The sequence below is a fragment of the Microcaecilia unicolor genome, chromosome 5 (genome assembly GCF_901765095.1).
Source record: "Microcaecilia unicolor chromosome 5, aMicUni1.1, whole genome shotgun sequence".
NCBI lineage: Eukaryota > Metazoa > Chordata > Amphibia > Gymnophiona > Siphonopidae > Microcaecilia > Microcaecilia unicolor.
This window is the reverse complement of record NC_044035.1, coordinates 270,306,812-270,332,139: the sequence shown is the minus strand read 5'-3', so window position 1 is coordinate 270,332,139 and position 25,328 is coordinate 270,306,812. Positions and strand designations below refer to the sequence as shown.

At 45.6% G+C, this 25,328-nt stretch overlaps 1 protein-coding gene across 1 annotated transcript in view; it reads right to left on the bottom strand.

Moving 5' to 3' along the window:
- TMPRSS7 (transmembrane serine protease 7) overlaps positions 1-18,121 on the bottom strand; it is a 66,647-nt gene extending 48,526 nt beyond the window's left edge. The window contains exons 1-5 of the mRNA XM_030204205.1: positions 18,054-18,121; positions 15,809-16,002; positions 6,813-6,851; positions 4,817-5,039; positions 4,050-4,183 (exon numbers count right to left, since the gene is read on the bottom strand). Of these exons, the coding sequence (XP_030060065.1) occupies positions 4,050-4,183; positions 4,817-5,039; positions 6,813-6,851; positions 15,809-16,002; positions 18,054-18,121 (658 nt within the window). The remainder of the gene's footprint in view (positions 1-4,049; positions 4,184-4,816; positions 5,040-6,812; positions 6,852-15,808; positions 16,003-18,053) is intronic.
- Between the last annotated feature and the right edge of the window lie 7,207 nt (positions 18,122-25,328).

Genomic DNA, 25,328 nt, shown 5'->3' with positions numbered 1-25,328 from the left:
TTTTACTTTTAGTGGTGTTTTGGTTTTCTATACTATTGGTAATATTAGAGCTTCTTATTCTCTTTGCATTTTGGGATGTATTGAAGCAGGGGTCAGACATATCAAGGATTTTTCTCAAGCTAACAGTCTAACATTGTTCTTTTTACCTTGACTACATTGGTTAAATACTTAGGGGGGGGGGGGGGGGGTTCTATATATGGTGCCTAAAAAATCCATGTAGAAAACATTTATGCCTAAGCGTTCTATAAGCAGACACCCTAGCGCCTAAATCTATGCACCTTCATTTACTCCAGTGAAAACATGGCGTAAATCCCAGCACGTAGATTTAGGCAGAGAGGGCCATATTCTATAACAGTGTGCATAAATTTTGGAATGCCCACAAAATGCCCATTTCCTCACCCATAACCACGCCCCTTTTTTGCCTACGCACATTAAAATTTAGGCGTTGTACATTACAGAATACACTTAGCGAATTGCACGTGTAAATCTGAATTATTGTCAAATGGTGCTCATTATTGCTTGTTAAGTGCTGTTAACAACTCTGATTGGCTTCTTAAGCCAATTAAGTTTCCCGCTTTCTTATAGAATATGCTTAAATTTTGGAGCAGAATGCTAGGTGTGCTACATACAAGCTGGGGGTTAATGTAGAAATAAAGGGCAAGAAACAAGTTACACGTGGGCCATTTTTATTGTCCTAACTTAATATATTTGCCACAAACATTTCATAAGTACATAAGTAATGCCACACTGGGAAAGACCAAGGGTCCATCGAGCCCAGCATGCTGTCCACGACAGCGGCCAATCCAGGCCAAGGGCACCTGGCAAGCTTCCCAAACGTACAAACATTCTATACATGTTATTCCTGGAATTTTGGATTTTTCCCAAGTCCATTTAGTAGTGGTTTATGGACTTGTCCTTCGGGAAACTGTCTAACCCCTTTTTAAACTCTGCTAAGCTAACCGCCTTCACCACATTCTCCGGAAACGAATTCCAGAGTTTAATTATGCGTTGGGTGAAGAAATATTTTCTCCGATTTGTTTTAAATTTACTACGCTGTAGTTTCATCGCATGCCCCTTAGTCCTAGTATTTTTGGAAAGTGTGAACAGACGCTTCACATCCACCTGTTCCATTCCACTCATTATTTTATATACCTCTATCATGTCTCCCCTCAGCCGTCTCTTCTCCAAGCTGAAAAGCCCTAACCTCCTTAGTCTTTCTTCATAGGGAAGTCGTCCCATCCCGCTATCATTTTAGTCGCCCTTCGCTGCACCTTTTCCAATTCTACTATATCTTTCTTGAGATGCGGCGACCAGAATTGAACACAATACTCAAGGTGCGGTCACACCATGGAGCGATACAATGGCATTATAACATCCTCACACCTGTTTTCCATACCTTTCCTAATAATACCCAACATTCTATTCGCTTTTCCTAGCTGTAGCAGATATACACTCCTGCATCAGGTGAGAAAAGAGGACTGTAGTTACATATCTTAAATTTAACCAAAGTAAAATATGAAATTCTAGATTATTACCAGAGCCCCCTTCAGAACAGTGATGTAGCCAGACCTTGACATGTGGGGGTCCAGAGCCCAAAGTTGGGGGAGGACATTTTGGCCCACCTCCCCACCGCCGCTTCCCATACCTTGGCTGTCAGGGGTCCCCAACCCCCGCTAGCTGAAGCCAGCACTGGTTTCTGCCTCATTGCCTGCCCTGCTCTTCCTCTCACATCGCGTGCATGCATGCTTGTTTTAGTGAAACTGAGCATGTGCGAGGTGTCAGGCGTGCTCAATTTCACTAAAACAAGCATGTATGCAATGTGAGGGGAAGAGCAGGGCAGGCAATATGGCAGAGAACCGAAAACCAGCGCTGGACAAACGCTTCAGCTGAGGGGGTTGGGGTCCCCGCCAGCCAAACCAGGGGCCCCAGAGCAAATTTGGGGGGCCCAGGCCCCTGTGGCTCCCCGTAGCTATGCCACTGCTTCAAACATATAAATCTCATGCTAAGGTTTGAGAGGGGAAATGTCTGATTCCTATAGCAGCCATGCCACCTTTCTAATCCCCATAAGGAAAAGGTTGGAATCTAATGGTTAGAGTAGCAGGCTGAGAACCAGGGGAGTCCAGCTCAGACCCCACTGCACCTCCTTGTGATCTTGGGCAAGTCACTTAACCTTCCATTGTTTCAGATACAAACAGATAGTGAGCCCTCCAGGGACAGGGAATTACCTGGTGTACCTGAATGTACACCACTTCAATAGCCTTTGAACTTGTAGGCAGTATATAAGAAATTATAAAGAAACTAGTAAAAAACGCCTGTTTCGGTATGAAATGAAACGGGCGCTAGCAAGGTTATCCCTCTCTCCCTCCCTCCCTCGCTCTCTCTCCCTCTGTCCCCTCCAAGTCCCACGGCCCCCTTTCTTCCCTTCCGATTTCCAGGCCCTCCCTCCCTCTCTCGCTCCCTCCCCCAAATTCCAGTCCCCCCTCCTCTCTGTCTCACAGATATGTCCTTGCGATGCCTCCACCCGCGGCCCTCCCCTCCCCAACACTGGCCCCACCCATCCCCCTACGTGCACGTCGCCCCCCCCTCCAAAATCACCAACCCCCCTCTGCTACCCTCCCCTCCCTCCCTCTTACTGGGGTCCCGATGGCAGCAGTGAAGAGCCTCGCGAGTCTGCTGTCTTCCCTTCTCTTCACTCTCAGCTCTGACTCTGGTCCCGCCCTTGCGGAAACAGGAAATGAGGGCGGGACCAGAGTCAGAGCTGAGAGCGAAGAGAAGGGAAGGCAGCAGACTCGCGAGGCTCTTCACTGCTGCCACCGGGACTCCGGTAAGAGGGGGGAGGGGAGGGTAGCAGAGGAGGGTTGGCGATTTGGGGGGGGGGCGACGTGCACGTAGGGACGTCTCTGCCCGCTCCCGCTGTTCTTCAACGCGCGTCTCTCACTGGGATCGTAACCCCCTGCTGACGTCAGGCAAGCAGGGTTCTACTGCTGGCCAGTGACGTCAGCAGGTGGATACGATCCCAGTGAGACACTTTAGAACGTTCACATAGCAAATTATTATATTAGATAAACATTTGGAATCCTATATAGCTGGTTTGAACTGCAATAAGAATCAGTGATCTCTTTGGGAATTTATGATCATAAATTGTGTTAAAACAGCAGTGGATCTTCATACATTCTCAGCGAGGTATTGGGCCTATGCAATATCTTCTTCCACTGCATAATTTTATTTATTTTTATTTTATTTGTTACATTTATACCCCACATTTTCCTACTTATTTGCAGGCTCAATGTGGCTTACAAAGTATCATAATGGCGATTGCTATTACTGTTGATAACAAATACAAGGTTGTGTTATGGTCACAGGTAAAAGTGTTTCAGGCGTCATGGGGTTGAGGATACGATCATAGATTATCTTGTGTTGCTGGGTGTGGGAATTTATGTTGGATCAGTGGGATAAGCTTTTTTGAAGAGGAGGGTTTTCAGTGATTTCCTGAAGTTTAGGTGGTCATGTATTGTTTTCACTGCATACGGGAGTCCATTCCATAGTTGTGCGCTCATGTAGTAGAAGCTAGATGCGTGAGTTGTTTTATATTTTAGCCCTTTACAGTTTGGGTAATGTAGGTTTAGGTATGATCGTGCTAATCCGAGTCTGTTTCTAGTTGGTAGATCAATGAGGTCTGTCATGTATCCTGGGACTATGCCGTAGATGATTTTGTGGACTAAAGCGCAGATTTTGAAGATGATCCGTTCTTTGATTGGGAGCCAGTGCAGCTTTTCTCGAAGGGGTTTAGCATAAAAGACATTTAGCCCAACTCGATGGATATTTACCTCATGGGGATTTACTCTCATGCATGATTTAATGCACAAACTGGATATGATAGAATGAAGGCTAATAGGAGCTTTTTCTGTGTAAGATACTGATTGATCCCAAAGCATCCTTTGTTTCCTAAGAGTATTAGATTTGCAGCTGATGATGACTAATTTTGTGCTGCCACTCTACTTTTATTTAATAAGAGAAAGTATTTTTTAATGGCACACTGTAGAACTTACGTTCTTGTGGAATTGCTTCAAAATAGCCATCTAATTTTGGCAGCGATTTAATCTGGGCTGATTTCAGTGATAGAAGCATGACATTGTTCGTGGAGACAAATGACATCAGAGACTCATTGAAGGATTCACAAATTCTGCAAAATAGAGCAGAATGCTCACAGCTACTGATACTTACAGTGAACCACTTATTATGCCGCTCATCGTTTTTAATTAAACTCTTAACACTTTTCTGTGGAATAAAAACTATGGATCCCAAAAGCATAACCCTTTCATTAGCAAGGTGAGAGCAGGATATTTATAATGACGTTAAAACACTCCTGGGCTCTCACCATCCTCTGATTATAGTTTGAGACCAACTAAGATTTCCTTTCACTACTTTGTGGCTTAGTTATCAACATGGGCTACTGTTGACATGTTATTTTTCCAGTACCTCGTGCTATTTTAGAACAGATCTCACTTTTTTTGCAATGAAACCTAATTACTAATAACTGTGGTTAATAGTAAAAATAACACCTCTAAACAGTAGCCCACATTGATAACGTCCTCCCTTTGAAACAAGCTATCCTCTCTTGCTTTCCATGAGATTTGAATTATATATCTTAAAAAAAAACATATCTGGTCTCTAAGCCATAATTATTCTGATGTGTCCATTAATTACAAGTGATAGGTATGTGGAAGAACAGGAATTTTATGACGGGGTTTTCTCTGACGAGCACATAACTAAAAAAAGCCACATAACAATGTAAAATTTGTGAACAGAGACGTACTGGTATAAAATCAGGCTTTTTATGGGCATCAGTGAATCATAGAGAGTCAGTGAGTCTGTGATGCAGTTATCTGCTGTGAGCTGAATAGAGACAACCGTAAGGCGGAGGACATGGCCCAGTAAAGCGATTAGTTTGATATGGCAAGCCCCTGAGACTGCAGACACATCTAGAGGGAAACGCTGACCCAGCCGATCGGCATGCAGGTCATAGATACAACCCAAATCTGTGAAAACAAGAAAAAACTGTTAGGACATGTTGCATGTTAAAGAAAAGTAAGTTGCAGGAGGATATGGCAGAAAAAAAGTGCAATCAAAATAAAATCTTTGAGTTTCACTCTGTAGATGGCACCAGCTGCATCGAGGCATGCGGGTAATACAAGCAGATGCCATGCCTCCTCTTGCACTTGGCACCAACTTCACATTCAATTAACATTCAGCTAATAAAACACAACTTAGGCCTGTGGAAAATAAACAGGCCACCACCACAACAATGGCAAACAATTCAACCCTGTCAGCAGCCAAGTCATGTTCAAGTGAAACAGTAGCACTTCTTCTCTGCCCTCCAAAGACCCGCCATTCTAGGTCACATGGCAAGTTAATGTTAATATTGGAAAGGTATTAATCCGCAAACGAACCTTTTCCGAAGACGGGAAGGCGGTAGAACTAGAGGACATGAATTGAGGTTGAAGGGGGGCAGACTCAGGACTAATGTCAAGAAGTATTTTTTCATGGAGAGGGTGGTGGATATAAGGAATGCTCTGCCGCGGGAGGTGGTGGAGATGAAAACGGTAATGGAATTCAAACATGCGTGGGATAAACACAAAGGAATCCTGTTTAGAAGGAATGGTTCTGTGAAATCTTAGCGGAGATTGGGTGGCGACGCCGGTAATTGGAAATAAAACGGGAGCTGGGCATAATTGGAAACAAAACGGGAGCTGGGCAGACTGGATGGACTGTACAGGTCTTTATCTGCCGTCATTTACTATGTTAGATCTGGGACCCTTCACACAGTCAGCCTGAAATAATGTCATTTACTTGAAAACTGCTTTTGTTTGTTTTCAGTTATTTCTGAGGAACTTGTTATAGCTAAAAGTTCCTTAAATGCAAAATGAAAGCAAAACCCTGTGTTCTAAGTGGCTGGAGAAGTAGCCTGGAGTGCAGGATTAGCCTAATGGTCAGTGCAGTTGGCTGAGACATTGCAGAATTGGGTTTGACTCCCACTGCAGCAACTTGTGACTCTGGAAAAGTTACTTAACCCTCCATTGCCCCAGGTAATAAAATTTAGAATGTGAGCCCATTGGGGATAAAGAACCTGCATACAATAAATGTACTTTACTGAGGAAACATTTAGTAGAGCTGGCGCTAATAAGACTACGGGGGGTAGGTCCTTGAGACAGCTCGCTTGTGCGAGCAAAACATGCATGTCGGACATTAATACCCCCGAGTCCAACAGATAAGTGATTTGTTTAAAATCTTTAAAAATTTATAAGAAAACAATAGTGTACCGATGAAGAGGCTGATGTTGATATATATCGCCACGTAAAGCCTGTAAGGGTGGTGGGCGGTGAACATCACTGAGGTCACTTTGATAAAACAACGTATGAATGCTGTATATTTATTTTTATGAATTGGTTGAAGGATTGTTTGAGACAATATGTGAATCTATTGTGAAAAAAATATGGGAAGATATTGACTAGGTTCATAAATGTTTGTGTGAAATGTTTGATATTGGACCAGTCTAAATTTAGAATTTTGGCCGAACATTGAGTGTTGTACAATAAATGTAAAGCACTTTGGTTGTACCATAGAAAGATGGGTATATCAAATCCATGATCCTTTACTTTTTAAATTGTAAATGGAAGCCAGTTCTGACTTACTTTGGGGAGCCAGAATAGAGCAATCTGAGTCTAGTGAACAGAGACAAGATGCAGATTAGAACTAATTAGAATACTGCATATAAATAAGACAAGTAATATGAACACAAGAAATAGAATTACCTGTTCCAGTTGTGGAAGTGTAATCTGATCGAAGACCAACTACATATATGTATATAAAAACAAAATCAAACACAAAATGAGAACAGTATGTATTATATTTAGAAATAATCTGGGCTTTTGCCAGTTTTTAATCAAAATTAAGAATAGGGCTGATATGCAAAAGAAGTGATGCTATGTGCTTAGAGGCAGCTAATAAACATGAAACTTCCCTACTCATAGATTTTCCACCATTATGTTGATAATATATGGGCAGAAAATCTATCTCAATGCCCCTATTATCCATATAACGAAGGTGCAGAGAGCAGATGTGACAAAGATGGTGCTGTGAAAACTATCCAGTATTGTTTGGATAAACTAGATGTTTAATCCTAGCACCTCATTTAATTGACATGGTCACTGTGTGAGTTTTCTTTAATTCACTTCATCACTTCTCCCAAGAACAATTCTGTAAAAACACAAAATTGGACATCACACTTTTAAATATTAAACTTTTATTCATATGTAGGGGTTTACCCTACCATTCCCTGCCCTCCCCCCCCATAATAGTTTATCTGGTGGCGAATATCATTCCTGCACAACAGACATGGTCACTGTTCAGTCAGTGGAGCTCTACCCAGTCCTTAGGACATACCCAGTTAGTCTAGTTTTTAGGATGCCCACAATTAATATGTATGAGATACATTTGCATGTATTATTTTTATTAGGAGATGTGGTCTAATGGTTACCACAGTGGCAGTGGCATCCCTAGAAAAAAAATATTTGGGGTGGCAACAGGGGGAGGGGCAAGTTACATAAGTGTGGGAGGGGAGTCAAAGTGACATTTCTGCACATCATAACCCCCCTTTGACCTCTTTTAAATTAGCAATAAAATACCACAGTCTTCTATGCACAAAAGAACCCCCCACCCAGCCAATTTCAATTACCTGGTAAAACCGTCATTATAATTGATAGCTCCAGCTCTGTATCACAAACTCCACATTCCCCAACAATGAAGCTATCTCCCTAACAATTTACTACACAAAAAATATTAAATTGTGATTATCGCCTCAGGAACAGTACATGCTCGTTCCACTGCCAGACACTTTATTTGAAACAGATGGGTTTTCGTTTGAGTTGTGACTCTACCAGATGTAGAGACCACTAGGCCTGAGCAATTTTAATTTTCAAACAGGCCAGACACTTTGCAAAATAACGCAAAACTCTGCAAAACAAAATCCATATAGGAAACTTACCAAACCATAATAGCCCTTACTCACCTATGAAAAGACAGTGCTATAAATATTTCACTTGGCCCTAGAGCACCAATATTCCTGCTTCTGGGAAACTGGAGCAAGATGGACTATTACACAATCCTACACAGACACTACATGCTAGCAGAATCCTTCACCTCAGTTGCAGATGCAGAACATGACTCTCACCTGATACAAAATAAGGAACTACAAAAAAGCATGCAGAGAAAAACTGAAATGGAGACAAAATCTGAAACCAGAGATACCAGACTCTGCATGTCATACACCACCACAGAAATAGAAAGAAATGCATGTCTTCCTGTACAGTGCAAAGTAAAGCTGACCAATGTAAGTTCTCAACACTGACATAATTCAGTCACTAAACTGAAAATAAAATCATTTTTCCTACCTTTACTGTCTGGTGAATTTATTTTTCTTATCATCTTGTTCTCAGTCTCTGGTTCTGCTTCCCTCTTAACTCAGTTTCCCAGGGCCTCCTATTTATTTGCTATTTCTTTTCTCACCTCCTTTCTTCTTTACTTCCTGCCCTACATTTGTGTTTGACACTGATCTTTCACGTTCAGCTTTCTTCCATTTTTCTGACTCAATGCTATTTAGTTTTCCATCTTCTGTTCCTTCCTGTGCAGCACTCCCCCTCACCTTCATGTGCAATATGTCTCCCTTCTACTTTTCCCGTCCCTTCATGTACAACATGTCTCCCCACTTCCCTTCATATGCTACATTTCTCTTCTCTACTTTCCCTTCCCTTCATGTGCAATGTGTCTTCCCTGCTTCCCTTCCCTTTCTGTGCAGCATCTTTCCCTCTTCTTCCCACCCCCATTCCCTCCCATGGTTCCAATCTCTTCCATTTCATTCCCAGAATTTATATCCAGCTTATTCATCTTGGAATCAAAGTGGGGCACAGAAACACACAACCACCATAACATATATTACAAGATCAAAAATATTTACTGAAAAGATAGGTCTTCTCTTTCCCTACCTTCTTCCTCCTTCCCAATCCAGTCTCTCTCTCCTTCACCACGAGTTTACAAACTTGTTATGGTCACTGGCAACCATTAGATCAGGCTTTCCCTCTGCTGCCCACATGGCAAAAGGAAGTTGTAACAGAGCAAAGGGCCATGGGGCTGGCCAGAAGAAGGCCTGATCTAATTGCTGCCGGCACCTGCAACAAGTTTGTAAACTCAAGACGGAGGGCACAGAAACCGGACCCAAGGGATGAAAGAGGAGAAGAAAGATAGGGAGGTGATGCCAGAGTATGCTGACTCTGGTTGGGGTGGCAAGGCAGTTTTTTGGGGTGGCAATGCTGCCCAATAGCAACATCTATGTATAATGGGCTAGGAACCTGGGGAACTGGTTCAGTTCCCACTGCAGCTCCTTGTGGCTCTGGGCAATTCACTTAATCCTCCATTGTTGGAATGTATTGTATTTTGCATGCATTGCCTGTCACCTATTATTTCTCTGTGATTACTCTGTGACCTCTGATGTGAATTACTTAGAGAGGTCACACAGCTATGCAACTTCCTGTGGGGGTTAGATGCAGCAGATGCAGCACATGGAGCACATGGAGCTCATGATCTCTCCTAACCTGAGAGGATCTATGGTGGTGTGAGCATCCATTACCATCTAAGCACATGGAAAGAGCTGATAATACAAATGTATAGTAATATGTATATATAAGCCTGTCTGATTATAATCTAACTACAAACTGTGAGTAAACAGATGTTTTGTTACTTCAACTTTAAAGTGACTCAGCAGTGAATTATTCTGGGGTGAATGAGAGAGAGATGAAGAAAGAAATTAACATTTCTAAAGCTGAAGCTGTGTGTACTAAAATCTGCTAATTATTTACTACAAATAATCCAACAAAAGGGTTATGGGCCCAGGGCTCAGGAATTGAAAAAGAAGAGAAATATTACCAGGCAGAAAAAAAGGCCACATTTTTCTCTTAAGTCTTTAAAGGAAAGATTCAGTCTGTCTCTCTCTCCCCCCACACAGCAGACAGAAGGCTAAGAAAATGGCTGAGGGAAGAAATTCACCATTGTTCTATTCTCTCAAGGTGCCTAGATTAACTGAGTTTAATTATCGGCAGTGGGAACTAAGATTCATATGTCTCCTTCGAGCAAAAAGATTAGATATATGCTTAGACCAAGACAGAACAGCTGAAAATATGGCTGAATGGGACAGTGCAAACTATTATGTGAAGTGCATGCTTTTGGAAGCTCTCTCAGAGAAACAAGCCATATTAGTGGAGGGAAAAGATACACCAAAGGACATTTTATATAAACTGAGAACTATGTATGCAACTACATATGCAAAGCAGCAACCAATTTGGTTGGCAGAGTTGAATGAAACCAAATTAAGGGATAAAAGTAAATGTAATGATCACATTATGCATCTTATGTCTTCATTTCAAAAGCTAGAACTTTCTGGAATTCCCATGTGTGATGCATTGAAAAGAGCATTTCTTTTTACCTCACTATCAAAGAAGTTTGATGTTTTTAGGTCTGTAAATGAGGCCATTGAAGGGCAATCTTTTGAACAGGCAACATCAAAACTAAGGCAGGAATGCATAGTAAATGATTCTGAGGAGATGTGTTCTCAAAGCAAGTCAGAGAGAAATGAAACAAATTTCTTGGCAAAGAACAGAGGAAGGCGGAGCTATGGGAAAACTCCACCCAAGGGCAAGCTGATTTGCTACTCATGTGGAAAGGAGGGACATGTATCTAAATGGTGTAAGGAAACACAAAACACTCCCTCTAGCTCACCTAAGCCAATGGAACTAAAGAATTTCCAAACCAGGAAATGTATGAAGGACAAAGATAAACACAAGGGCTTTCTAATGACAGAAAAATCTTTGACTATGGTAAATAATAATTCAAATGAAAGTACTTGGATTTTGGATTCAGGGAGCACATGCCATTTAACCAATTGTAAGGATTTCTTTCAGGAAATGTGTCCAGAGGAAGGTATCCTTAAAACTGCAAACGCAGGGACTGCTAAGATCCAAGCAAAAGGTATTGGATTCTTAAAATGCAAAGTGTCTAATGAAGTTAAAGAAATTCCTGTAAGTGATGTCTTGTATATTCCCCAAGCAGTTTGCAATATGCTTAGTGTATCTACATTAGATAAGAAGGGATTTGTGATTCATTTTGAAAACAGTAAGTGCACAATCTCTAAAAATGATGAAGTGTATGCTGAAGCTTTTATGCATAATGATGTTTATAAGCTGAACATTTCAGGTGAAGCCTCACATATGGCGCAAGTAAGGAAGAATGATGGTAAATGTAGTCTGGAAATCTGGCACCGCCGCCTGGGACATCGTGATTTTAAGGTGATCCAGGATCTTTACAGTAAGCAACTAGCCACCGGCATTCAGATAAGTGCAGATGCTGGTAAAATGGAGAAATGCATAGACTGTGTTACTCAAAAGGGTGCGAGACCCTCATTTCCTGCATACACAGGAAATAGGAGTAATAAAGTACTGGACTTAATACACAGTGACTTATGTGGACCGTTTAATATCCCATCATTGGGAAATAACAGATTTGTGCTAATATTCTTGGATGATTTCTCTAGATATTGTGTGGCCTATTTGCTGAAAGAGAAAAGTCAAGTCACAGACATGCTGAAGAAATACGTAGCCATGGTGAGCAATAAATTTGAAAGAAAACCAAAGGTTCTTCAGACTGACAATGGTGGTGAGTTCATTTCACAAAGCATGCGCACATTTCTAGAACAAGAAGGCATTCAGCATATCACAACAGTAGCTTATACACCAGAGCAAAATTCTGTTGCAGAGAGAAAATTTAGGTCACTTGTGGAAATGACCAGATGTATGCTGTCAGATAGCAATCTCCCTAAAAGACTATGGGGGGAAGCCATTCTCACAGCAGTGTACCTACAAAACAGAATGCCAACTAAAGGCGCTGAGCGCACACCACATGAGACATGGCATGGTAGGAAGCCAAACCTGTCACACATAAGAACATTTGGAAGTACAGCATATGCTCATGTACCAAAGCAAAGAAGGCATAAGCTGGATTCCACAACAGAAAGGGGCATTTTAGTTGGCTATGCTCCAGGACACAAAGGATATAGAATTTTGAATCTGAAAACTGGCATTGTTGGCATAAGACATGTTACATATTTTGATGAAAACAAAAGGGTTGATAAAGGCTGGATTATCCCAGATGAGCCTTATCATCCAGAATATGAAACTAGAACCATAATAGACATGCCAGTGTATATAAATGCCATACCAAGGCAGATGTCTGAAAGCAACTCATCTGTATCTAACGAGGAACAGACAGAGGAAGCAGACACAGAAAGGATCATTGAAGAAGACAGTACAGTTGGAGAAGGGGAATCAATTGGAGAAGAACTCTCAGATTTAGAGGATGCGGAAAGGTCAGACCAACCTGTTGTCAGACGCTCATCCAGGGAAAACAAAGGTGTTCCACCCCCAAGACTGTCTTACCTAACAAAGTCAGCAGAAGCTCAAGAGCCCTTAACATGGGATGAGATTGAGAAAATGCCAGCAGAAGAAGCTGCTGAATGGCATAAAGCTGCACAAGAAGAAATTGATGCATTGGATAAAAATAATACTTGGATTCTTACAAAATTACCTCCTGGCAAGAAAGCTATAGGATGCAAATGGGTATTCAAGTTAAAAAGGAATGCACAAGGAAAAGTGGAAAGGTATAAAGCCAGATTAGTGGCAAAGGGATATCTTCAAAAATATGGAGAAGATTTTGATGAAGTGTTTGCACCTGTAGTGAAACACACGACAATCAGAACACTTCTGAGCATTGCAGTCTCAAAAGGCATGCAAGTCAAACACATTGATGTGAAAACAGCGTTTCTTCACGGAGATATAACTGAAGACTTGTACATGGAACAACCAACAGGTTTCATAAATACAAAACAAAGACAGCTAGTGTGTAAATTAAACAAAGGTCTTTATGGATTAAAGCAAAGTGCAAAATGTTGGAATGAAAAATTGCATGAAATATTGACAAATTTAGGATTTAAGCAAGGTGAAGCAGATAAATGCTTGTACACTAGGTGCACAAATGGACAATATGCATACATTTTAGCTTTTGTTGATGATCTGCTCATTGCAAGCAAAAGTGAGCAAGAGTACAAGGACATTGTAAAGTGTTTAAACCACAATGTTGAGATAAAAGAACTTGGTAATGTGTCATACTATCTTGGTATAGAAATTGAGAAACAAAATGATGGTTCTTATCTTCTAAGCCAGAAGCAGAAAATAAATGAGCTTATTGAAAGTTTAGGTATGCAAGATGCCCAAGTTGTAAGCACTCCCATGATCACTGATTTTCTGAAGGATGAAACAGTAAGAGAACCTTTACCAGATAACATCCAATATAGATCAGCCATAGGTAAGCTTTTATATCTAGCTACCACATACAGGGCTGATATAGCAAATGCAGTAGGAATTTTGAGCAGAAGGGTCAGCTCACCTACCAAATCAGATTGGACTGCAGTTAAAAGGATGGTAAGGTATTTAAAGGGTACCATTGATTGTAAATTAAAGATTTCAGCCAATAGTAATCCAAAACTAATATGTTACTGTGATTCAGATTGGGCAGGGGATCATTCTGATTATAAATCCACAAGTGGATATGTGTTTATGTATGGAAATGTACAAATTTCATGGGCCAGTCATAAACAAAGTATTGTGAGTTTGTCTTCTACAGAAGCTGAATACGTGGCCGTATCGGAAGCGTGCAGAGAACTGATGTGGATTGAAAAACTTATGCTGGATTTCGGAATAGCTGAAAAGAGACCAATCCAGATAATGGAAGATAATCAGAGCTGCATCCGACTGTCACAGAATGACAAGGTTCAGTCACGCACCAAGCACATCGCAACGAAATACCACAACGTGCGAGAGTTGGCGAAAGAAGGGGTCATCAGTCTACACTATTGTCACACCAGTGAGATGACAGCTGACATCATGACCAAACCGTTACCCAGAGAACATTTTGTGAATCTGCGTATAAAGCTTGGACTTTGTATGAATAAATAATTGCATGACAGTTATGCATGAGAAGGGGTTTGTTGGAATGTATTGTATTTTGCATGCATTGCCTGTCACCTATTATTTCTCTGTGATTACTCTGTGACCTCTGATGTGAATTACTTAGAGAGGTCACACAGCTATGCAACTTCCTGTGGGGGTTAGATGCAGCAGATGCAGCACATGGAGCACATGGAGCTCATGATCTCTCCTAACCTGAGAGGATCTATGGTGGTGTGAGCATCCATTACCATCTAAGCACATGGAAAGAGCTGATAATACAAATGTATAGTAATATGTATATATAAGCCTGTCTGATTATAATCTAACTACAAACTGTGAGTAAACAGATGTTTTGTTACTTCAACTTTAAAGTGACTCAGCAGTGAATTATTCTGGGGTGAATGAGAGAGAGATGAAGAAAGAAATTAACATTTCTAAAGCTGAAGCTGTGTGTACTAAAATCTGCTAATTATTTACTACAAATAATCCAACATCCATTGCCCCTGGTAAAAAACTTAGATTGTTTATCCCACCAGGGAGAAAGTACTCAAACAACTCTATCTCACAAATATTTATTGTGGCTATAGTGAAAACCCAACTGGTTGGGTTTGTCTGAAACCCTTGAGCAGCCTTTTATTCTCCACAGGATCTGTATGTTGGGAGAAGTACATTATGGGATACTGTATGTCTAAAGGAAAGATGTTGCAGTGATACAATGGGATAACTCCAAGTAAGGAGGGGTTTGGGGGTCTTGTTTTTCATCCTCCACTCTATAAGGGGGGAGGCGTGTTCCTGGACTCTGCAGTAATGGGTTGATTGGACTGGAAATTGGAAATCCTGTGGGGAGTCCTCATCCTAATGGTGGACAACTAGGCCAAAGGAGGGCACCTGGTCCCATACTGAGGGGTTGCCTGACTGAAAGTTGCCTGGAATGGATCAGAATCAGATGATAGGAGGACCACACAAGGTTGTGTTCAACAGAGGCTAAGAAGGGAAGAGGAGGAAGGTATTGTGTGTTACAGATCCCAGAATAGGAAGAACCAGAAGGAGAAGAAGAAGACTAAAAAGCTGGCTACAACCTCCAGTAAGTGAAGAAAGAGGAGAAAATTTATACTAACTTACAGTATTTTGATAGAAGATTTTGTTTGCCCTTACCCCTGTGTGTTTTTTCTGGACTATTTATCTACGGATTACATTGTGTTTTTATTCTGATCGTGGCCTGGTCAGTGAACTTTGTAGTGTGCCTGAGAAGTGATGAACTCGTGCAAACTAAATGAGGAAGACATTTTCCAGTAGATGACAGGGTCTTTTGAGTTTACTGTCCCCCTACCCAATATGATCTTCGGTCAGGAGCATGATGGAACTGTCAGGATCTGTTATCTTGTTTTAGCTACAGCTGCTCTTTGATGCCCACCAGAAGCTCTGCCTAATCCTATGTAAAGCCTGCAATGTAACCAAGACAGTTGCTCTGTGCTGTTAAGTTGCTATCAGAATGAAGACTGGCTGTGGAATCCTGGAATGGACTGGGACACCTAGAGAAGACCTCAATAAGCTGACATTACTTTACATGACCTCTCATTCTGATTCAGCCCATCCTATGCTCAGCAGGGATCAGTGCATTTCCTTTTCTCCCTTACTACTGGTGAGCATCAGTTGTGGAACAGTTAAAAGACAATTAGGATAATAAGTAAGACATTTACTATTCAAAACAAAGGAGTCCATGTCCACAGCCAGGTTCTGCAGGCTCCCCACCGACGTCCGGTTGAGAATGCTTGTCTGCACAGAGTCCTTCAGAATAGAGCTGATGCAGTCTTCACAGAAAGTCTGGCCCTTCCCCTGCGGCACCACGAACACAAGCCAGAAATGAACCAGGAGACCCCCATGGTTGTTGCTACTGGAAAACAAAAAGCAAGTACACATGCACGTAGCATGACAGCTCAGTAACCACACTGACTTTATAGTTAGCCCCAGAACTGGGAGCAAAACCCTGGAGTGGAGTCACTTTCATACCTCCTCGACTTTTTCATGGGAACTGGGCTGCTGAAATAGTTGTGGTGATGTAACTGGGTGACTGTGAGCAGAGATCCTTGGGTCCTTACTGGGGTCTCAATGTGTGAAAAGCATGGAGGCTTTTCTCTTTACCCTCTAATTCTTAAGTGCTAAAATGGAATTTACATGCCAAAATGAAGGTAAATGGCAGTTTGCCACATAACTGCACTAAGGCAGTATTCTATAAGGTAGCACATAACTGCAAAGAGGTATGCATTTTGGTGGGTCATACACTTACATGTGAAACATAAGAATTATGTAAGTTGACTGCATTAGTGACAACATTTAGGCACATACGTTTCCACCCATTATAGACATAAGTTGGTGTACCTAAATTTAGGTGTGTCACTGCTGAATTACGCTAGTATTCTTATAGAGGCATAACCAGACTTTGGTGGGAGGGGGGTCCAGAGCCCGAGGTGAGGGGGCACATTTCAGCCCCCCTGCCATTGCAACCCCCCCAAACCCGTCGCCACCAACTTTGACGATCCCTGCCGACGACCCTCTCACCCCCCCCGCCGCCAACCCTCCCCTGCCATGGGCTACCTTTGCTGGTGGGGGACCCCAATCCCCGCCAGCCGAGGAGGTTCTCTTCTTCCCATGAAGGCTTTGTTCTGTTTCTGACGTCCTGCACGTCCTGGCTGATCTGCAAGGCTTTGTTCTGTTTCTGTGAGTCTGTCGTCCTGCACGTACAACGTGCAGGATGTCAGAAACAGAACGAAGCCTTCGTGGGAAGAAGAGGACCTCCTCGGCTGGCAGCGATTGGGGTCCCCTGTCAGCAAAGGTGGCCCACGGCAGGAGGGGGGGGTCGAGAGGGTCATCGGCAGGGGGGTCAAGGGCCAAATCTATGGGGGCCCAGGCCCCCCTGGCCCCACGTAGCTACACCACTGGTATTCTGTAATGGCTTTGGTACACAAATTTGCCATTACAGAGCACTTGGTGCGCAGAATTTTAGTGCTTAATTTTTAGCGCCCTTTATAAAATTGCCCACTTAGGGCCTATGGAAACAAAGCTTAGTAGCTTATACTCATGTTTCTTTACAGAGGGCTTCATTTTAGAGCACTGGAGACTCAGGAGGGAGTTATCAATGTGGGCTACTGTTAAGACGTGTTATTTTACTAACTCATGCTGTTTTAGCACAGGTCCCATTTTATGCAATGAGACCTGTTACTAATAACTGGGGTTAACAGTAAAAGAACACATCTTAACCGCAGTCCACTTTGATAATTTCTCCCCTTAAAGAAAAAACAAATGTCTCTAGAAATTGCTATATGTAATAGAAGTGAGCCAAGTGTTGGACAATCAAGTCATTTTGACATCACTGTTGAGGCTGGCTCTTAGGCATTGATGGAATGAGGCATTATGACATCACAATATCAGCTCCGGCAGAGGCTCAAACTCTTCACACTAAGGGAGGAAGTTATCAACATGGGCTATCATTAAAATGCGTTATTTTACCACTAACTTATGCTATTGTAGCACAGCCCCATTTTATACAATGTGACCTAGTTACTAACAACTGGGATTAACACTAAAATAACCCATTTTAACAGTAGCTCACATTGATAAATTCCTCCCTAAGTCATCTCTATGTTGATGTCACACCAGAAACCTTCTATATACCTGGGTGTCAGATAATCATTTCTGGTGTTTCTCTGCCAAATCCTAAAAAGGATGGGTACCCAGGATTTCATAGATCTGAAGAATGCACTAACATATAACCCACCAGTACAGTGTTTCAAGTTAAGGGGCCTCGAAATGTGCATATTTTGGACATTTTTGTTTAAGATTCCTGTTTCCCCTTGCTCTGTACTTTGCAGGCAGAGGAACAAGGCATGGACATGGAGATGTACCAGTGTTATCAAACCAGTTCAATAAATAAACACTTTATTTTACCTGATATCTGACACGATGGACAGCTTATAATATTTAGAAAAGGTTGATGTTTTATAAACTTGGTTCATCTGAAAAAAAAAAAAGAAATAAAAAGTTTGCAGTACATTCTTGACCAGACTGTAACTTTTTGCACACATGCTTTTAAATCTCGTTCCCTAATTCCTTATAACAGGGCACCCAATGCAGGCACTGGTTATGATGCCTATTTTAAGCCTATTCTTTAAAGAAAAGTAAGTACTGACTTTTCTTTATAGACACAAATGGCTGAAAACATTCATGCCTTAAGGTTCAATAATTTACACTGGCCCTATAGCTTAGCATGTATGTGTATAAATGGTAGAATTCTATAATTTATGCATGTACCTCTCTGCGCCATCATCCCACAAAATACACACCGCCAAATTATAATACTTCCTTTTCTGCTAGTCAGTATTCTAAAGAGGTCAGTAATGCACATAGGTGGCCACTTACCTGGCTAAGGGACCCTTTTACTAAGCCATGGTAGGCCTACCATGGGATGCGCTGAGGAATCCAGCCGCAGTGTTCTGCTTAGTGGGCTCTAATTCCACACTATGCAGGAGGCGTGTCTGGGGGTGGAGAGTAGGCATGCCTGCGCTAATTGGGTAGTGCGTGCATATTACCACATGTCACCCGATTAACGCAGGAGTTAAGAGAGATACCAGATAAGAAGGGAGAGATTTGTAAGCTCGACTCAGGAGAGAGAACTTGGGGTGTTGGTGTCGGAGGATCTGAAGGTGAAGAAACAATGCGACAAGGCGATGGCTGTGGCCAGAAGGATGCTAGGCTGCGTAGAGAGGGGCATAACCAGCAGAAGAAAGGAGGTGTCGATGCCCCTCTACAAGTCGTTGGTGAGGCCCCACTTGGAGTATTGTGTTCAGTTTTGGAGGCTGTATCTTGCTAAAGATGTAAAAAGACTGGAAGCAGTGCAAAGAAAAGCTATGAAAATGGTATGGGATTTGTGTTGCAAACCGTACGAGGAGAGACTTGCTGACCTGAACATGTATACCTTGGAGGAAAGTAGAAACAGGGGTGATATGATACAGACGTTTAAATATTTGAAAGGTATTAATCCGCAAACAAACCTTTTCCGGAGACGGGAAGGCGGTAGAACTAGAGGTCTTGAATTGAGGTTGAAGGGGGGCAGACTCAGGACTAATGTCAGGAAGTATTTTTTCACGGAGAGGGTGGTGGATATGTGGAATGCCCTGCCGCGGGAGGTGGTGGAGATGAAAACGGTAATGGAATTCAAACATGCGTGGAGAGTAGCCTAGTGGTTAGTGCAGTGGACTCTGATCCTGGGGAACTGGGTTTGATTCCCACTGCAGCTCCTTGTGACTCTGGGCAAGTCACTTAACCCTCCATTGTCCCAGGTACAAATAAGTACCTGTATATAATATGTAAACCGCTTTGAATGTAGTTGGAAAAACCACAGAAAGGTGGTATATAAGTCCCATTCCCATAAACACAAAGGAATCCTGTTTAGAACGAATGGTTCCATGGAATCTTAGCGGAGATTGGGTGACAACGCCAGTAATTGGAAACAAAACGGGAGCTGGGCAGACTTCTACAGTCTACGCCCTGATCATGACTGAATAGGTAGGGATGGGCTGGAGTGTAAATTTTAAGGGGCTTTAATGTTAGCTTCAGAACTTAGTACAAGAACAGTACTGGGCAGACTTCTATGGTCTGTGCCCTGAGAAAGGCAAGGACAAATCAAACTCGGGTATACATATAAACTATCACATACTATGTAAAATGAGTTTATCTTGTTGGGCAGACTGGAAAACTCTTTTTATTGGAAAAAACTAAAAACAAATAACATACAAATCAAAACCAAGCCCCTAGCTATACACGGTCCTCCTATCTATGTACACCCCCTCCCCCTCCTCAATAGTACAGTGGAAACTGTTTATTAGAAAGACCAAAGAAAAAAAACCGGACATGCAAATCAAACCCCAGGCTCCTAGCTAGACATGGTCTGCCTATCTATGTACACCCCCTCCTCAATAATACAATGGATCAACCCCCCCCCCGACCCCCCACAACCCCTTCAGACAACTGGCACACAATCCCCTGGGAAGCATGTCCCCTCATGGCGGCTTAAGCCTCACGTGTCTCCACCACCTCGAAGCCACCCCCACCCCTTTTTCCACCCTTTCCCACTTCGCCGCTTCCTGCACCGCCCTTACCACATCCCAGCTGACTACCTCCGCCGGCCGGACCTCCTGGTACAGGGACACCCTGCAGCGCGCCATCCAGAGGCAGTACCGCAATATCACCGAAATCAGAAAGCGTGTTACCGGATCCCCGCGTCCCTCTCCACCCTCTGGGCCATACACCCAGTCCGCATAGCTGTAGTTGCGGAAACTGGGGATCTGCAGCAACGAGGAAACCCGGTCAGAGACCTGGACTGTAAATGGGCACCTCACCAGGAAATGCTCCATCGTCTCTTCAGTTCCAGCACATTCCTCCCGTGGGCACCCTCTATCCCGCACATTGCGATATTTCAAATTTCCTCGGACGTACAGTCTACCGTGAAAGGACAGCCACGCCAGGTCTTTATACTTCACCGGGATGCGGTTCGAAGCAATCAACCGTAACCCCTGCTGCATCCGTGGGGCCGGCGCGTCCCTCAGCGCCAGAGGAGCTGAGAACACCTGCGCCCGTACTCTGTCCATCCAGACCCCCCGTTGTCCTGCCTTCACCTCCCCCACCGTCAGCCCCCACACCCTCACCAATTTCACTAGGGTCTTGCAATAACTCACCCCCCCCGGAGCCCCCCTTCGCAGTGCCACTACCCTCCCCCCCTCCCGCCATAGGTCCCAATATCTCGGCCACCACTGCAGGACACTCCTAGCCCACCCCGGTGGCTCCCGCCCTACCGCCCTCCCCAGATTGAACTGCAGGAACAAAGCGCTGAAAAACAGGACTGGGTTTATCATGCCCACCCCCCCCTCCCTCCTAGGCAGATAGGTAACATTCCGTTTTACCGGATTCGTCCTGTTGCCCCAGAGCAGCCGGAAGAACACCCCATACAAGGCCGTGTACCGGCTCTCCGGCAGCAGGCAGATGTAACTGACGAACAGAAACAAAGGAACTAAGTGTGCCTTGATGAGCTGTACCCGCTCCCCCATGGTCATTTTCCACCCCTTCCATCTATCCACCCTCCCCTTCACTTCTTGGAGACACCTATCCCAGTTGTAGAGCCTATAATCCCCCTTCTCGAAGTATATTCCCAAGACCCGTATACGTTCCACAGCTGTAGGAAACCTACCTCCCAACTCAAATTGCAGCCCCTGATCCCCAACCCACAGGCTATTGGACTTTTGAAAATTGACCTGCGACGCTGTTGCCTGCGAGTATTCCTGGATCAGGTTCTGCAATCTACCTCCCTCCCTCTGGTCCGCTACCCACACTGTAACGTCATCTGCATACGCCACGACCCTTAACTGGTTATTGTCCCCCACCTCCACCCCTTCCAGCCCCTCCGCCCCCCCCTTCTCCAGCCGTCTTATAAAAGGGTCGATGGCGTATGCATACAACAGCGGGCTGAGTGGGCACCCCTGTCGGACCCCTGCCCCTACCTCAAACCCCTGCCCTCTCCACCCGTTAACCAGGGGAAAACACCCCGCATGCCGATAGAGTAGCTGTAATTGCTCTATCCAACCCTTCGGAAACCCATAGCGCTCCAGAATGCTCCATAGGACACCCCACTGCACTCTATCAAACGCTTTTTCCTGGTCGAGTGTTACCAACAGCCTACCATGCCCTCCCACTCTACTGCGTTCTACCCCCTCCCGCACCCACGCTGCAGCTTCCAAGACCCCTCTCCCTTTAACCCCACATGCTTGCGAGGCTGCTAGCAAATCCCCAGACACCTGCCTCATTCTCTGGAATAGCATTCGCGCAAAGATTTTTCGATCCGTATTAAGCAGTGCTATAGGCCGCCAGTTGGCCAGCATCGCCGGGTCCTTCCCCTTACTTAGTAGGATAAGAGCCGCCTCTGTCAAGGAACTAGGCAAGGAACCCTCCAACTGGGCTGCCCCCCATACCCTCACCAGGATCGGCACCAGCTGCTCCTTAAAGGCCTGGTAGAACTCAGTTGTTAGCCCATCCGGCCCCGGCGAGGTCTTCCTGTGGAGCGCCCCGATGGCTTCCTCCACCTCCTGTTCTGTCCACGGGTTCAAGAGGGCCTGAAGCTGGGGTCCCCTGTGACCTATCCCCGGGGTTCCTTCCACATAACACTCCATCTGCTCCATATCAATCTGCTGGGCTGAAAGGAACGCCGCAAAGTGGTCCCTCACTGCCCCCAGAATCCCCTCCTTGGTGTCCTGCAGGACCCCCTGTGCATCCCGCACCCCCTCCATCACCCTGCGCGCCCTCCGCTCCCGGCAGCATGCGAAGGGGTCCGGGCTACACATTTTCCCGAAGTCCCGCTCATACACCAAGGAGGTGTAGCGGTTGTACTGTACCTGCTCCAGGAGTGCTTGGAGATCATGTATTTCTTCCTCCCTCCCCCCTTGTGAAATCAATGTGTCCCTCTTTTTCTTTATTGCCATGCCCAACTTTGTCCTTTCCCTCCCCTCCCTTCTCGCCTGTCTGAGAAAGAATCCCCGCGTTCGTCTTTTCACTGTATCCCACCACTCCCCCAATGACTGAAATGCCCCCTGCACTGACACCTGATCTTCCAAAAACCGGCGGTACTCCTCCCGCACCTGCTCGCTACCTAACCACTTTAAATTTAGTCGCCATAACCCCCTCCCTGGCCTCTGCGCTGCCGCCCCCCCCACCTGAAGGAGGACCATGTGGTGGTCTGAAAAGTCCACGTCCACGGTTCGTGGACCCCCCAGACAAACCCCCTTCTTTACCAGGAATCTATCGATTCTACTTTTACACTGCCCTCGAAAGAACGTGAACCCCTCCTGTTCCTCACAGAAGGCCACATGCGCGTCTACCAGCTCCGCCTCCCGCATGATCCCTGCCAGCCTCACCCCGTCATAGCCCACCTGTACCGATCGTCCCCCACTATCCTTTTTCCGCAATATGGTGTTAAAATCTCCCCCCCAGACTACTTGGCGCGAAGTGTATAGGTAGGGCTTGATCTTCCCAAAGAGGAGCACCCTTTCCTTCTTGCTTTGGGGCCCGTACACATTCACCACCCTCAGTGCTCTATCCTCCCAAATCGCATCCACAACAAGACATCTCCCCACCCCCAGCTCCACCACTCGCTGAATATTCACCCGGTGGGACTTAAATAAGATCCCCACCCCACCATACCTCTCCCCCGCCAACCCCCACACCGAGGGACCCCACTTCCAGGCCCGCCTTGCCCGCCTGATCACCTCAATGGACCGCAGCCGAGTCTCCTGGAGCAGGAAGCAATCTGCTTGGACCCTCGCGAACCAGTCATACGCTAAACCCTGCTTCTTCGGAGAGGCGATGCTGGCCACATTCAGCGTGGCAAATGTCAACACTAAGCCTGCCATCCTCATTGCGAGTCACGGGTCTGCTCACTCCCAACTTCTTTCCTTATCTCCTGGGATACCCCCTTCTTACCCTGAAGCAGGTCCTCTGCTATGCGGTCTACATCATCCCCTGCCAGATCCCCCTCCCCCCCCCGCAGCCGTCCTGTCTGCACCTTACCCCCCCCTCCCCCTTTCTTCCTTCCTTTCTTCTTTGCTCTATCCGGACCCACCCCCTGATCCCTCCCTCTCCCCTCTTCACCCCCGCCCCCTACCTCCTCCTCCGAGTCCTCCACCTCCCCCAAGTCCTCCAAGTCCTCCAGATCCTCCTCTAGCTCCACTCTGTCCCCCCAAGCCTGCACTTGGGCCTTCACCACCTGCCCGGCCCCCTCAGCTTTCCTCTTACTCCCCTTTCCCCTCCCTCCCTCCCTTCCCTCTTCCTCCTCCCTCACCCCTCCCCCTCCCCCCAGAGCCTTCCCGCCCTTCTTCCTACCACCAGTACCCTCCTCCAGTGCTTCCTCATATTTCCGTTTGCCCTCTCCAATCCCCCCTGCCGCCCCCTCTTCCTCCATTAACTCCACCTCTTCTCCTTCCCCCTGTTCTTCCTCCTCCCTCCCAACCTCCCTATCCTCCTCCTCCTCCTCCAACACCTGAAATCTGTTCCTCCCCCTCTTCCCCTGCAGCGACCCCTCCCTGCCCACCCCTACTTTCCCCCCCCTCCGAAACTTCCCTTTCCTCTGTGGCACTTGTACCCACTCCCCCTCTCCCCCCTGCTCCACTCCTGACCCAGCCCCCTGCCGCCCCCCCTCCTGCATCCCCTCCTTCTCCCCCCCTTGCCCCTCCCTGCCTATCACCCCCTGCCCTATCCCCTCCTCCATTACCCCCCCTCCCCGTCCCTTCCCCCACATATCCCACTCGTTATGGGCCGCCCTAGGGCAGTTCCGATATGCATGGCCTAACCCGCCGCAGAGGTTGCACCTGATCGCGGTGCAGTCCTCTGTGGCATGCTGATCCCCGCATCTTCCACACTTTACCACTGGGCATGACATGCTGAAGTGCCTAAACGAACCACATCTGAAGCACTGCCGCGGCTGCCCCTTGTAAAAGCACAGTATCCTGTCACGACCGATAAAGGCAGCCGAAGGAATGTGCTGGACCACATGGCTCTCCTGTCTCAATTTGACCAGGGCTCCCCAACCTCCTGCCCAAACCCTGCTTGGATCCGGTAACTTTGTAAGTGGGGATCTCAGCTCCGCGTACCTCTGTAGCCAGTAGGCTAAATCTGCCCCAGAGATAGACTCATTTCTCACGAGCAGGGTGATCTGCACCAGGTCCGGCTTGCTGACTGGAATGGCCCTGAGGTCCCGCCACTCCCCCTTTCCCCTCACCCCCTCGTACCTTTCCCAGAATATTTCCATCCCCCTCTGGGTCATGAAGCTCAAGTCATATTCTGGGATGTTGATGGGGTGTATACACGCGTAAAAGTCCTCGGGTATAAACCCCATCCCCATCACCAGCCTCAAGACCCGATCCCTGGAGGGCATTGCCCCCTCCCCTATCCATTTGAGCTGTACCACATTTCGCCGCTTAGGCAGCTGTCCACCCCCTGTCCCCGCTCCCCCCCAACCCCTCCCTGGGCCCTCAAAACCACCCGATCTCCCCCCCTCCCTCCTTCCCCCTCCCTGGACTACTGCCGCAAAGGACTTGGACCCCAGCCCCCACCGCCCCCCCTCCACACTTGTTCCAGCCCTTCCCTCTGCCTCCCCCCCCTTCTGTCCCTCTGCCCCTCCCC